Here is a 15171-nt window from a genome sequence, read left to right as displayed (position 1 = left end):
CGAAAAGATGAAGTGGCCAGAATTTAAACCCTAAGAATGTTCAGGATTGGCTCCTTCATTTGCCACATTGGTTATCTTTCACAGGTGAACTGGGATTAAAAAAAAAAAAAAAAAAGATAAAATTCCCCAAACAGGGCTTGGATCAATAGTGCATCTTTTCCAAAGATCTTTTGCAGATACATTTCATAGATTTCTCTTTTGTCCCAGAACCATGCCATTTCTCTGAATAGAATGGCAGAGGGGACATTAATTATAGGAAAATTGTAGCTTTTGTCTGTACTGTAGGCATTTGAACCAGGCCATATAGATTACTACAAACAGCTGTAGAATTAGTGGTTGTTAAGCAACAGCTGAAATGAGGCAGTTAACTTGAAAAAAGTACAATAATTAGAAAGTCAAAAAGAGAAGGAAGTAGCACAGATAGTTCCTGACTTAGGATGGCTGGACTTAATTTTGTGACTTCATGATGGTGTGAAAAGTGATATCCATTCAGTAGAGACCATACTACAAATTTTTTATTTTGATCTCTTCTTGGGCTAGCAATACATGTGTGATACTCTCTTGTGATGCTTGGCTTATCTAGTGATGCTCCCAGTCAGCCACACGATCGTGAGGGTCAACAACCAGAATACTTTACAACCATTCTGTTTTCACTTTCAGTACAGCATCCAATATTATATGAGGCATTCAACATTTCATTATAAAAAAGGTTTGTGTTAGATGATTTTGCCCAACTGTAGGCTGAGGTAAGTGTTTTGAACGTATGTAAGGCAGGCTAGGCTAAGCTACTGATGTTCAGTAGGCTAGATATACTGAATGTATTTTCGACTTATGATATCTTTAACTTACAATGGGTTTATTGGGATGTAACTCCATCATAAGTAGAATCTGTAGTGGATGTGGCAGGTGGAATCTGGATAGAGCAGAAATGGAAGGAAAGAAGACAGTTTGGGGTGCCTGGGTGGCTCAGTTGGTTAGGCATCTGACTTTGGCTCAGGTCATGATCTCATGGCTTGTGAGTTCGAGCCTCACATCGAGCTCTCTGCTGTCAGCGCAGACCCTGCTTCAGATCCTTTGTATCCCTCTCTCTCTGTCCCTCCCCTACTCACGCTTGCTCTCTCTCTCAAAACTAAACATTAAAAAAAAGAATACAGTTTAATCTAACATGGCATGGGTCTTTTTTTCCCATTCATTCTACAATTGAAGATGCTGAGCTTCAGAGAGGTTATGAATGAGACTCAAGAAGCTGGATGTGCAGAACTAGAAATATAAGCCAAGTCCATCTCACTCCAAAGGTTCTTCAGGGTCTTCGCATAAAGGCCAGGTCAGAAGAAGCAGCCAGGCTAAACAGCCCATCCACACTGTCAGTGCAGAACCCAACGTGGGGCTCAAACTCATGAACCATGAGGTCATGAACTGAGCCGAAACCAAGAGTTGGATACTTAACCGACTGAGGCACCCAGGCACCCCTGCTCACTGGTTCTTAAAAGAACCTCACATAGCTGGGGGTTTACATGGACTCCAATAACCATGGCATAGAAGTAAAGGCCTAGTGGGGAGAGCTTGATGCCTGGGTGGAGGGATGGATATATGGAGAGGCTGAGAAGGAAGTCCCTATGGAGGGAGGAGAGAACACAGTCATTGCCCCCAAATTTCAGAGTGAGTTTTGCTAAGCTGACTTCGGTGTCCTGTGCAGGCTGCTATAATCAGAAATACTCATTTTAATAAAGGTGATTACAGTTTCCATCATGAAAATAACACATGCTCATTATACAAGATGTGGAAAATAAAGAGGGGGAAACAATCCTTCTTGGTAAGACAATTGCTATTAAAATTGATTGATTGTAATTCTTTCCAGTTTTTTATTCATGTGATTCATATTCTTGTGATCATGAATTAAATGTTTCCTGCTCTTATCACTTAGAATTGTAAAACAAGCATTTTCTATCTTTCATTTAACATGTTATAATATTATTATAAATTACTGTATGTTAGAAAATTATAAACTATTCTATCATATGCATTTACTACAATGTACCTAACCTATTGTTGAGCATTTAGGTAAGGATATTTATTACCGTACACTTTAGAATGGAGTTACTGGATCAAAGATACAGAAGTTTTGAGGACCTGAGACAGTTAGGGGGGCTGGATTCTTGCTTAGATAGGCCTTTTTAAAGGAGTGCCTATTCCTAGATTGATCCTCAAGCTTAGCCTGTCCATAAATTCTGTTCTGTTAGTATCAGGAATGATTGGTTCTTAGGAATTGTATAGAAGTGAACTAAACTAATGTATAATGGAAATTAGAAGCACAGCATGGAAGTATGGAAGTCATTAGTGCTGTTTGCCAAATAATTCTCCACCTCCAGATACACTATAGGATTGTCTCCTGCTGAGACATGAGTCTAGTCCTGATGAGGAGTGGGGTTTGCAAGAGACTGCTTATTTGCTGGAGGAAGACACTCCAGAGTTCTCTTTTCTCCACTGTGGCTGGCAACTTTTGAGGGGATGTCTGCTCCATCACCCTGGCTTCTTGAATAACTAATGAGCAGAGGCCTCTGCCAGCCCTCAGTGGCAGAGTGAGCTAGGAACAAAACTTTACCATCAAAAGTCACTGAAACTCGGAATTTGGTTGTTAATGCAGCACACCATAACCCATCATCACCGTACAAAGGAGATTTTAACATTAGCACGCTTAACATATTTAATCTCTGTAATTAGAAATGAACTAAAGTTAAAAGATTCCTATTAGAAATGAATCACAATAAAAAGAAATAATTATATATTTCAGCTGTTACACAGCCCTTGCTTAAGAGTACTGTGATGTTCAGTATCATTAACACTCTCTTCCCCAGATAGTCTGAGCTGGGCAATGCCAACATGTACCTCCCTCTCCTTTCCTACACTTTATTTTTATTTTTATGTTTTTACTTACCAAGTTTTATTTTAATTCCAGTGTGATTAATATACCGTATTATATTAGTTTCCAGTGTACAAGATAGTGATTCAACAATTCCATAGATCACCCTGTACTCATCAGGACAAGTGCACTCCTTATCTCCATCACCTATTTCACCCATCCCCCCACCCACCTCCCTTCTGGTAACCATCAGTTTGTTCTCTACAGTGCAGAGTCTGTTTCATGGTTTGTCTCTCTCTTTCTCTCTCTTTTTTCCCCTTTGCTCATTTGTTTTGTTTCTTAAATGCCACATATGAGTGAAATCACATGGTATTTGTCTTTCTAGGACTTACTTCATGTAACATTACTTTCTCTAGCTCCATCCACATTGTTGTAAATGGCAAGGATTTCATTCATTTTTATGGCTGAATAATATCCCATTATTCCATGAATGAATGAATATATATATATATATATATATATATATATATATGCCACATCTTCTTTATCCATTCATCTAGCAATGGACACATGGACTGCTTCCATAATTTGGCTATTGTAAATGATGAAGCGATAAACATAGGGGTCATATATCCTTTTGAATTAGTTTTTTTTTTTAATTTTTTGGGTAAATACACGGTAGTGCCATTACTGGATTGTAGGGAAGTTCTATTTTTAATTTTTTGAGGAACATCCATGCTGTTTTCTACAGTGGCTTCACCAGTTTGCATTCCCACCAGTAGTATACAAGGGTTCCTTTTTCTCCAAATCCTCATCAACATTTGTTGTTTCTTGTGTTGTTAATTTTAGAAATTCTGATAGGTGTGAGGTGATATCTCATTAAGTTTTGATTTGCATTTCCCTGATGATGAGTAGTGTTGAGCATCTTTTCATGTGTCTGGATGTCTTCTTTGGAGAAATGCCTGCTCATATTTTCTGCCCATTTTTAAACTGGATAATTTGTTTTTGGGGTGTTGAATTTTAAAAGTTCTTTATGTATTTTGGATACTAACCCTTTATCGGATATGTCATTGGCAAATATCTTCTTCCATTCCATAGGCTGCCTTTTAGTTTTATTGACTATTTCCTTTACTGTACAGCAGCTTTTTATTTTGATGTAGTCTCAATAGTTTATTTTTGCTTTTATTTCCCTTGCCTCAGGAGATACATCTAGAAAAATTTTGCTATACCTGATGTCAGAGAAATTACTGCCTATGCTCTATTCTAGGATTTTTGTGGTTTTAGTTCTCACATTTAGGTCTTTTATCCATTTGCGAATTTATTTTTGTGTATGGTGTAAGAAAATGGTCCAGTTTGATTCTTTTGCATGTTTCTGTCCAGTTTTCACAATATCATTTGTTGAAGAGACTATCTTTTTCCCATTGCATATTCTTTCCTCCTTTGTCAAGATTAATTGACCATATAATTGTGGGTTTATTTCTGGGTTTTCTATTCTGCTCCATTGATCTATATGTCTATGTTTGTGCCAGTACCATGTTGTTTTGATTATTAAAGCTTTGTAGTATGACATGAAGTCTGGAGGTGGTTTTTCTCCAGTTTTGCTTTCCTAAGATTGCTTTCACTATTCAAGGTCTTTTGTGATTCAATACAAATTTTAGGATTGTTTGTCCCAGTTCTGTGAAAAATGCCAGTATTTTGATAGGCATTGCATTAACTCTGTAGCTTGCTTTGGGTAACAGAGACATTTTAACAATATTTGTTCTTCTAACCCATGAGCATGGAATGTCTTTCCATTTCTTTGTGCCTTCTTCAATTTCTTTCATCAGTGTTTTACAGTTTTTAGACTTTCACCTCTTTGGCTAAGTCTTTTCCTAGGTATTTTATTATTTTTGTTATAATTGTAAATGGGATTGTTTTCTTAACTTCTCTTTCTACTGCTTCATTATTAGTGTATAGAGATGTAACAGATTTATGTACATTGATTTTATATCCTGTGACTTTACTGAATTCATTTATCAGTTCTAGCAGTGTTTTGGTGGAATCTTTCGGGTTTTCTATATAGAATGCCATGTCATCTGGAGATAGTGAAAATTTTACCTCTTCCTTACCAACATGGATGCCTTTTATTTCTTTTTGTTGTGTGATTGCTGTGGCTAGAACTGACAGTACTATGTTAAATAATGGTGGTAAGAGTAGACATCCTTGTCTTGATCCTGACCTTAGGGGAAAAGCTGTCAGTTGTTCTCCACTGAGTATGATGTTCACTGTGGGTTTTCATATAAAGCCTTTATTACGTTGAGGTATGTTCCCTGTAAACCTACTCTGTTGAGGGCTTGTATCATGAATGGATGTACTTTGTCAAATGTTTTTTCTGCATCTATTGAAATGATCATATGGTTTTTTATCCTTTCTTTTATTGATGTGAAGTATCATGCTGATTGCTTTATGAATATTGAACCACCTTTGCATCCCAGGAATAAATCCCACTTGATTGTCCTGAATGATTTTTTTTAATATATTGTGGAATTCAGTTTGCTAGTATATTCTTGAGGATTTTTGCTCTATGTTCATCAGGAATATTGGCCTGTACTTCTGTTTATTTGTTATATCTTTATCTGGTTTTGGTATTAGAGTAATGCTGACCTCATAGAATAAATTTGGAAGTTTTCCTTCCTCTTCTATTTTTTAGAATAGTTTGAGAATAATTGATATCAACTCTTCTTTAAATGTTTGATAGAATTTCCTTATGAAGCCATCTGGTCCTGGACTTTTCTTTGTCGGGAGTTTTTGATTAGTGATTCATTTTCCTTGAATTGGTCTGTTTAAATTTTCTGTTTCTTCTTGCTCCAGTTTTGGTAGGTTATATGTTTCTAAGAATTTATCCATTTCTTCTAGGTTGTCCAATTTGTTGGCATAACATTTTCATAATATTCTCTTATAATGTTTATATGATGTTAGGTGTTATTTCTCCTCTCTCATTTGTGATTTTGAGTTCTCTCTGTCTCTCTCTATCTCTCTGTCTCTGTCTCTCTCTCTCTCTCTCTCTCTCTTTCTCTCTCTCTCATGAGTTTAGCTAGAGGTTTATCAATTTTATTGTTTTTTTTTCCAAAAAAACAACTCCTGGTTTCATTGGTCTGTTCTATTGGGTTTTTTTTTTTTAGTATCTATATCATTTCTTTCTGCTCTAGTCTTTATTGTTTCCTTCCTTCTGCTGGGTTTGGGTTTTGTTTGTTCTTCTTTTTCTGGCTCCTTTAGGTATAAGGTTAGGTTGTTTATTCCTTTTCTATACTCTCATTGCTGGCCATGCCAACTCCTGATAGTCACAATCTTCTTTAATTGTTGTTGCCTTTATTTAAAAGTCATAAGGCATGCTACTTTAAAAATGAACAATTTAGAATCAAATGAAAAAGGTCTGCTTTCTGTCCTCCCTACTAGCCTACCTCCTTGGGTTGAGTTTGGAGTAAACCCATCCAGGCATTTTCTTTGCAGTTCCAAGTACAAATGAAATCCCACTCTTCATATTCTTAACATCTTGCTTTTTTACTTTGTTTTTCAATTATCTATTCATGTTGGTGCATATTTACATGTTTCTTTTGAATGAGAGCAGAGTTGTCAATTTCAAAGATTTAGTATCCTTAATTTAACTGGTTTCCTGTTGATAGACATTTTTGGCCTTTCCAGTCTTTTGCTACTATTAATGCTCCAGTGAACATCCTTATAAAATGTATAATTTGCACACTTGTGCAAATTAATTCAGAGGGAAAATTCCAGAATTAGAATTCTGAGTTGCAGGGAATTTGCAGCTTAAACGTCAATAAATATTGTCGATTCCCGTCCCAAAGGTTGAATCAATTGAATGGGATTGTACATCAATACAGTGTGAGTTCTCTTTCCACTCTCAAGAATGCAAGGTACTATCAAATATTTTAAATCTCTGCCATTATAATCATTAAAAAAGGGTATTGTGTTACGGTTTAAAGTGCATTTCCTTAATAATAGGTGAGTTTGTGCTTGTTCTTTCTTTAAATATGTTAATACCTTTAGTATAGTGAGGCTTAAGTGGACTCTTTCTCCTTAAGGTGAGTTGTTTTTATTATTTGAATCTCAGAGAATAGCCTTATTTTTAAGCATTGAAGAAGTACCTCAATATTACTGTTATTCATTTACTGAATAAATAGGGCTCACAGCATTTCTAAGACCTTGATATATATATTGCCACTGGGATGTTTTATAATGACTTCATCCAAAGCAGATGGGCTGGGAATTGGCCAGCCTTTGCACCCCTCAGTTAATTGATGTGACATATAATTTCATTGCAGCAATTCAGCTTTGTGTCCTTGCCCACTGATGTACTGGAAATTGAGGTGAAAGACAAGTTTGCTAAGAGCCGCCCCATCATCAAGCGCTTCTTGGGAAAGCTGTCGATGCCCGTTCAAAGACTCCTGGAGAGACACGCCATAGGGTAAACCTGTGACTGAGACCTCACTATCACTAAGGCTTCAGTGAGCAGACGAAGGGAGGCCTGCAAGCTGCAATAATATAGCCTCATGGTGGTATTGAATCTCTTTGGCTTCTCCCATTAATTCTGTTGCTCGAGCCGCAACATTCAATTAAACAAACCCTTACCTTTCCCCTTTTCTGTACCACTGGTTACTTACACAAGAGAGCAGAAAATCCTAAGACAATATTGAAAGAAGCCCTTAATGAAGCATTTTTCTAGACAGGTAGAAATTAAAAATTTGTTTTACCATGAAGAATATTATTTCTGCTTGTGGGATCTAATCATTTGAGATGTTTGTATTACAAGATCAAATGCTAGGTTACTAGAGTAGAGAGACTTAGAAAATGCTAGATAGTATGTATGAAATTTTAAAAGCATGAATTGTCATGGGCAACTGCAATTATGTTACTCGCAGAATTCAGTTGTATATAAGAATGTTTCTGTATCTTTTACATTCATCTCCACTCATGATTCTCATTAAAGTGAACTCTTACCAGGTAAAATATTTATATATAATATGTTTCCTTAGTTAACAGCTACTCTATTTGAAAACACTGGGTATGGCTCTCTGGCCATAAATGTATGCTATGCTATACAATGTAATCCTTAGAAGGATATCAAAGGAATGAGGAGAATTTACAGAATTTCCAAGTGTCTTCAATTAAAGCTTTTTGGATTTTCAGGACTTTGGAATCACTAATGATTATCATGGAGACGCTTAATTAGAACCACGTGTACAGCTGTATGCATATAGACATGCCATTAACTCTCAAGCCAAAGGTAGAGACATTTATGGAGCTACAACCATGTGTCAAACACAGGGTTTGCACTTTCCATTTATGGAAATCCTCACAGGATTAAACAAGCAAACAAATGTACATAAAGAATGCAAAGCAGTCCCTGGTACATAGAGACTAAACTGCTCTAAACTGTTCATTTTTTTTTAAATAGAATATTACATGATTTTTAAAATAAAGGCAACTCAGAAGGCTCCCTCAATTCCTTTGCCTGTAACACCCCAGCCCTTCAATGGCTCTCTGCTTGCCCTGAAGTCCTATAAACAGACCAGGGTGGAGTTTCAAGGTCTATATATGGGGCCGTGATGTTGGTGTAGTTGGACACCAGCCTACAAGTCTTGCTTCGGTCCATCCTGCAGCAGGCCACCTTCTGAAGCACTCCACAGCTCCTCACATGGAGGAGGTTACTCCAGTAACCATGATGGCATATTTTGTTAGACATTACATATATGTACTGCAAGATATGTATCTGTTGCTGGCGATGTCCATTATTAAGGGCATATTTGGGAAATATCAGCCTGCACAGGAAAAGTAGGCAAAGATACCCATCTTTTTTGTTGTTATTGTTATCTTTTGGGGGGCTTCTTTTGGCTTAGAACACAGGTTGGCAGGTAACTTTCTGTTAAGGGCGAGGTAGTAAATATTTTAGGTTTTGTAGACCATATAGTCTCTGACTACTCAACTCTGCCATTGTAGCATGAAAGCAGCCCCAGATGATAAGTAAACTAATAAGCATAGCTGCATTCCAATAAAGCTTTTATTTGGGGAACTAAAATTGGAATTTCATACAATTTTCATGTGTCACAAAATATTATTCTTCTTTTGATTTTTTTCCCAACCATTTTAAAATGTAAAAAACTCATGGCTTTATAAAAATAGGTGGTGGGCCAAATTTGGCCCCTGGGCTGTAGTTTGCTGACTTCTGCTTTACAATATCCGAGAGGGATTTCCTTGAAGTTTTACATTGTTGTTGAGCAGATGTAATTTCCCATCTTTACCTTAAGACCATTTCCTATGTACCTGAGTGGATCATCACCTCCTATTAGCAGGGCCTCCCTGGGCTTGCCTACTTCACCCACTGGCATAGAAACCATGCTGTAGAATCTTTAAGGAGAGGTATTGACCAGATCTGTAATGGTGCTTATTTTCTTCTAGGGATAGGGTGGTCAGCTATACACTTGGCCGCAGGCTTCCAACAGATCATGTGAGTGGACAGCTGCAATTCCGATTTGAGATCACTTCTTCCATCCACCCAGGTATTTTTGGCATGAATTCATGTCTTGTCCTAGCAGAGGGTCAGTGTGTTCCTTTCTCTAAAATACAATAACCGTGGTTCTCTCCAGACATGTCCTAGGTTTTGTGGTTCTCTCTCTTCTCCATTTGAGGCCCAGAAGCCAGTGATCTGTTCTGGAAACCAGATTGCTGTCCCCTTGATTGAGAGGCTCCTCTTCATTCTGGTGACCCAAAGGTAGAGGGTTAGACAGTGGAGTGGGAATTGACAATGAGGCCAACGTGGGTATGGAGCCATGTCTGGTTTATCATTTTACTTCCAGCACCCACATAGGAGGTGCTCAATAGATACTTAATCATTACATACATGAATGAATGAATGGATGAGAAAATGAATGAATGTGATACATGTCATATTATTGAAAAACTATTATTATCCAATGGATTTATCACAATGAAAAACATAAGTTGGACAGAAAATTTCAGAATCATCCAGTGTCCAGTTTTTCAAGCCAAAACACATTTCCAAATAAGAATGATGAGATGCCTCCTAATTCCACTTTAGCTCTTCTCCTGAACTCCCATACTAAGTGTAGATCATGCTGAGAATTAGCCAGTCCTTCTGGGCCACATTTACGAGTTGCTGTTAAAGCTAATGAGGCTTTGAAAACTCAGAGTCTGGAGTTTATCACTGCCCGCTCATTAAAGTCCTGTTGTACTTGTCTATGCCCAATATATAATGCAGATTGGAAGAAAACATGCTGACTGTTTGGTCCTTTCACTCAGCCTTTTCTTCATCCTGAGAATGAAATTGACTCTTCCCTCACTGTAGCAAAAAAGAGGGCCTATGGCTCACCAAGAGAGATCATTCCTCTTGAATGAGTCAATTGCACTAGTGCTTTTGAAATGGGAAGTTCACACTGGGCTGGGGATCCAATAGATAAAGCACCTGGGAGGAAGGAGAACTAAACAGTGATTGCTGCTCCTTAAACGGTTGCTTGATGTGGAGACTTGTTTATTTTCCATTGCAATAACCTGCAAATATTGGAGGCCTCCGGGTCTGAGCTACCGAAGGACTGTGGTTGCTCCCATCAACTAGCCATTTTCTTCTCTGTAGTTGCTAAAAACCCAGCTTTCCCATTCTGCCACCTGGTGGACCCAGCCAGAGGAAACACTCTGAGCAAGTACTAACCTTACTGCCATGCGCAAGACCCTATAACCCCCACGGCTTCTCCGCAGTCTTCCGCCAAGCCAACCTTGTTGAGTACCCGCTATGTGCCGGGAACTGGGTAGTTCTAGGCTTTGGATATTTTAACCAAAACTATGAATTCCCTGGAAACAGAATTCTGAAATATATCATGACAGCAAATTGTCATTAACAGAAGAAGTCCTTACAGATTTTTTTAGCAGAGCTTTGGCCTATGAGAAACCTTCATCCACCCTACATCCAATATCCTCACGCAGAAATCCCTTAGGATGGCTTACATGGCCGGCAGAGTACACTAATACACTAACCCCACAATGCGCTCTTCTGGAAGAAATGACATTTTCTTCTCGCCCGCAGATGATGAGGAGATGTCCCTCAGCGCCGAGCCTGAGTCCGCGGACACTCAGGACAGCCCCATGAACAGCCTGTTGGCCAGCAGCCGTGGGGAGCCTCCCGGCGAGGCACCGGAGCTCCCCAGGGGCTCCAAGCCCGAGCCGCCTAGCCAGGGCAGCGCCGGGGACGCTGCCGGGAACGGGAGCCTGGAGCTGGCCGAGCCGGTTGAGGAAGCGGCAGGTACCAACGAGGCAGGAGACGACGGAGCGGGCTCTGTGGGACCTGACGGGGCTGGGGAGCTTCTGGGCCCGGGGCGTGAGGACGCCGAGCCCGCCCTGAGTGCGGAAGAACTGGCGGAGCGGCTGGAGCTGGGTGGGGAGGTGCCCCCACCGGGGCTGCTGGAGGACAGCGAAGGCCCGGGCGGCACCGGGGAGCCCGAGGCAGAGGAAGAGGCCACAGAGAGCCGGGCGGGGGGAGAGGAGGAGAAGGAGCAGGCGGAGGAGGAGGAGGGCGACGTGTCCGCCCTGGGGCAGGGGGAGGACAGGCTGCAGCTGCGGGCCTCGGTGAAAAGGAAAAGCAGGCCGTGCTCCTTGCCGGTGTCCGAGCTGGAGACGGTGATCGCGTCCGCCTGCGGAGACCCCGAGACCCCGCGGACACACTACATCCGCATCCACACCCTGCTGCACAGCATGCCCTCCGCCCAGGGCGGCGGCGCCGCGAGCGACGACGGCGCCGAGGAGGAGGCCACCCTCCAGGACGCCTCGGAGAAGGACGGGCTCAGCGAGGTGGACACACTAGCTGCCGCGCCGCCTCCCCTCGAAGAGGATGGGGAGGAACTCGAGGGGGCTACTCCAGGCACGGCGACCCCCGGCCACTCCGGCCTGACCAACGGCCTGGGCCCGGACGGCGACACGCTCCCCAGCACAGGGAGTGAGAGCGACTCGAGTCCCCGGCAGGGTGGGGACCACAGCTGCGAGGGCTGTGACACGTCCTGCTGCAGCCCCTCCTGCTACAGCTCCTCGTGCTACAGCACGTCCTGCTACAGCAGCTCCTGCTACAGCGCCTCCTGCTATAGCCCCTCCTGTTACAACGGCAGCAGGTTCGCCAGCCACACCCGCTTCTCCTCCGTGGACAGCGCCAAGATCTCTGAGAGCACCGTCTTCTCGTCGCAAGACGATGAGGAGGAGGAGAACAGTGCGTTCGAATCTGTGCCCGACTCGGTACAGAGCCCGGAGCTGGACCCGGAGTCGGCAAATGGCGCCGGGCCGTGGCACGACGAGCTGGCCGCCCCCGCCGCCAGCGTGGCAAGAACCGTGGAAGGTCTGGAATCCCCCGTGGCAGGGCCAAGCAATCGGAGAGAAGGTTAGACCTCAAACCTGATCAGAGTGAGAATAGGACCAGCAGGGGGACACAGGTCTCACCAACATGGTTTAAAAACAAGTGAGAGCATCAGTCTCCAGTGGGGTTGCTGGGGCAATGTACGCCTGTCCTGTACATGTATGTGTGCATGCGTATATGTGTATGTAAGTATTCGTGACTGTGAAGAGCAGACATCCACCACCTCTCAGGTAGACACCAAGAATCACAACTAGCACACTCATGTGAGTGTGCACTTGTATGTGTGCATCTCTGTTTTAACTAATCGTTAGAACTGGTTAGTGTACATGTTACCTTTCTAGTTTTGACAGTGACCAGAGCACCAACAGGAGTATCTCATGATATAAGCAGAAAATATTCATCAACATTCAGTGGATAATGTATAAATACCTGCTCACTTCCCAAAACATACTGAAGATTAGCAATAAATGTTAATATAAATTAAAAGAACATTGATTTTACCTCTGCTTTAGAATTTAACTTAGCCTGTGTACATATGGATATGTATAGCTTACATATATTTGTCATTATTTCTGTCTGCTCAGTTCTCGTTATTGTTGGTTTTGTTTTTTTGTTTTGTTTTTGTTTTGTTTTTTTACTATTATTCAATCCAAAAACAAAAACAGTTCACCCATTTCTCTCACCCCCACTCCCCCTGGCAACCATCAATCTGTTCCCTGTTCTCTTGAAAAACTACAAGACAGTAATGAAAGAAATTGATGAAGACACAAATAAATGGAAAGGTATTCCATACTGATGGATTGGATGAATCGATATTGTTAAAATGTCCATGCTACCCAAAGCAGTATTATTGCAAGATTGCAAGATTCCATGCAATCCCTATCAAAATTCTGATGGCATTTTTCACGAAAATAGAACAAACAACCCTATAATTTATATGGAACCATGAAAGACCCCAAATAGCCAAAGCAATCTTGAGAAAGAAGAACAAAGCTGGAGGCATCATGTTCTCTGATTTCAAACTACATTACAAAGCTATCGTAATTAATTACGGTTTTGTTTTTTGTTGTTTTTTGTTAGTTTTGTTTTGTTTTGGCTATTTTGGCTAATGGAAGGAAAAATAACAGGAATTCGTAAATTGCTTTGTTTCAAGTGGGATTCTAACCTAAAAGCTGCCACCTTCAGGTTTAAAATGTATTCAGTATTTTAACTCAAGATGTTTCTTTTTAGTCATGCCTGTGGAATCGTATGTAAAATTAACTCACATTTCTTTATCCAGAATTGGGAACCATTTTCCAGTCAAGTGACAGTGACATGGGGGAAATAATTCAAAGGGCACAAAATAATATGAAATAATTCAGTTGTTTTAAGAGCAAAAAATATAGATTCTGCTATTTTTGTGTTCTACTGCTTATATTAGCTTCCAAACAAAGGTGGTGGTATTGTCTCTAGATTGTAAGCTCATCAAGGGCCAGAACTGTATTTTCTTTATGTTTCATTCTTAGCACCTACACAAATTCCTGACACCTATAAATTTTTATAGGAACCAAAGTGAGCACAAAAATTCATCCTGAGTATTTAGCAATGCCCAATTCTACATTTCAGAAAGTGGTACATGGGCTAAGGAGAAGTGCGAGGAGACTGGAAAAGAAAGAGAAACACAGAGAGGAAACCATAGTGGCATAGAATAGGAAAAGGCACAATTGAAAACGGGACAGACAATTCCTTTCTTTAATGTGGATGTTTTGAGTCCCTTTGTTCTGGGCCAGATGCTATGTGCTGAGCACAGGGAGATGGATCAGTGTCAGAACGTGTGAAAGGTGCTCAGTAATTATTAACAATTAAAAATAAGTATAGTATAAGGAGATTTGGGGATACACACATAAAGGGGGCAACTAGGAGCTGGCAGGGATATTTTAGTCCAGAGGTCGGCAAACTTTTTTTTATAAAGGGCCAGACAATAAATATTTCAGGCTTTGTAGATCAAGAGATAAAATTAAGCAACTCTTCTCACCAAAGGCTACTCTTTTTTTTTTTTTTTTAACAGTTTTACCTAGCTCAGAGCCATATAAAAACAAGGCCAGATTCGTAGTTTGTCAACCTGCTGCAGCCTATGGTATATATTTTGACTGCTGCATTGGGAGACAACCCACATATGATTAGTTGAAAATTGGCTCAGTAAACAATTGCCTTCATATATAAAGGCATTATGAAAACAAAAACAAAACAAAACAAAACGCTGCCCATGCCTTTGAGAGACTAACAGCCCAATGGGGGAAAACTCCTCTTTAACAGAAAGGACAGGAAAGCATTTCAGAGACCTAGTGGAAGTCTTTGCAGGGAAGTTTTCTAAAGACATTTCTGAATTCCTGAATTCTGCAGACTATAAACTCAGAAGAGGTTAAGAAGCACCTACAGGCTTCACTCAGGTGGTTGCAAGGGGCAATCCGAAGATTCCTGAGACTGTCAATCTCACGAAGGCTGGGCATATGTTGGCGCGTGACTTCTTCACAGCCCATCTTCTCCCCTGTCAGCAGTGAGCCCCTGAGCTACCTGTGTCAGTGATGTGGCTCTGTCCCTCACTGGCACATGCTCTGAGAAAGCAGGGCTCACCACAACCCACCCGATATTTGCACAAGAATCTTCTTCCACAAGAATCACTGGTGCCCCCTTACTGTGACTTCTAAGATTGCAAATTCTTTCAGTTAACTTAGCAAAGGTAGACTTACCATACCCATGCCCACAAAACTGCATCTGCAGCAATTTTGGGAAGATGTGTTCTGTATCTATTTTTTGCTTTTTCCCCCCTCTGTGAAAACCTCCTTTTTAACCTCAACATAAAATACTTCTTTAAAAAGCTGTCCGCAGATCGAATGAAAAGAGCAATATAAAGTTGTGATTTGAG

General features: G+C 40.8%; 1 protein-coding gene across 7 annotated transcripts in view; it reads left to right on the top strand.

The window, feature by feature from the left end:
• Nucleotides 1-15171, top strand: part of HECW1 (HECT, C2 and WW domain containing E3 ubiquitin protein ligase 1) — a 421784-nt gene that overhangs the window by 301343 nt on the left and 105270 nt on the right. For all 7 annotated transcript variants that reach the window (XM_019825270.3, XM_045052189.1, XM_006929092.5 and 4 more), the window contains 3 exons: nt 7180-7322; nt 9314-9414; nt 10953-12290. In XM_019825270.3, the coding sequence (XP_019680829.2) occupies nt 7180-7322; nt 9314-9414; nt 10953-12290 (1582 nt within the window). The remainder of the gene's footprint in view (nt 1-7179; nt 7323-9313; nt 9415-10952; nt 12291-15171) is intronic.

This window comes from Felis catus, chromosome A2 (genome assembly GCF_018350175.1).
Source record: "Felis catus isolate Fca126 chromosome A2, F.catus_Fca126_mat1.0, whole genome shotgun sequence".
Lineage (NCBI taxonomy): Eukaryota > Metazoa > Chordata > Mammalia > Carnivora > Felidae > Felis > Felis catus.
This window is presented reverse-complemented; position numbering and strand designations above follow the sequence as displayed.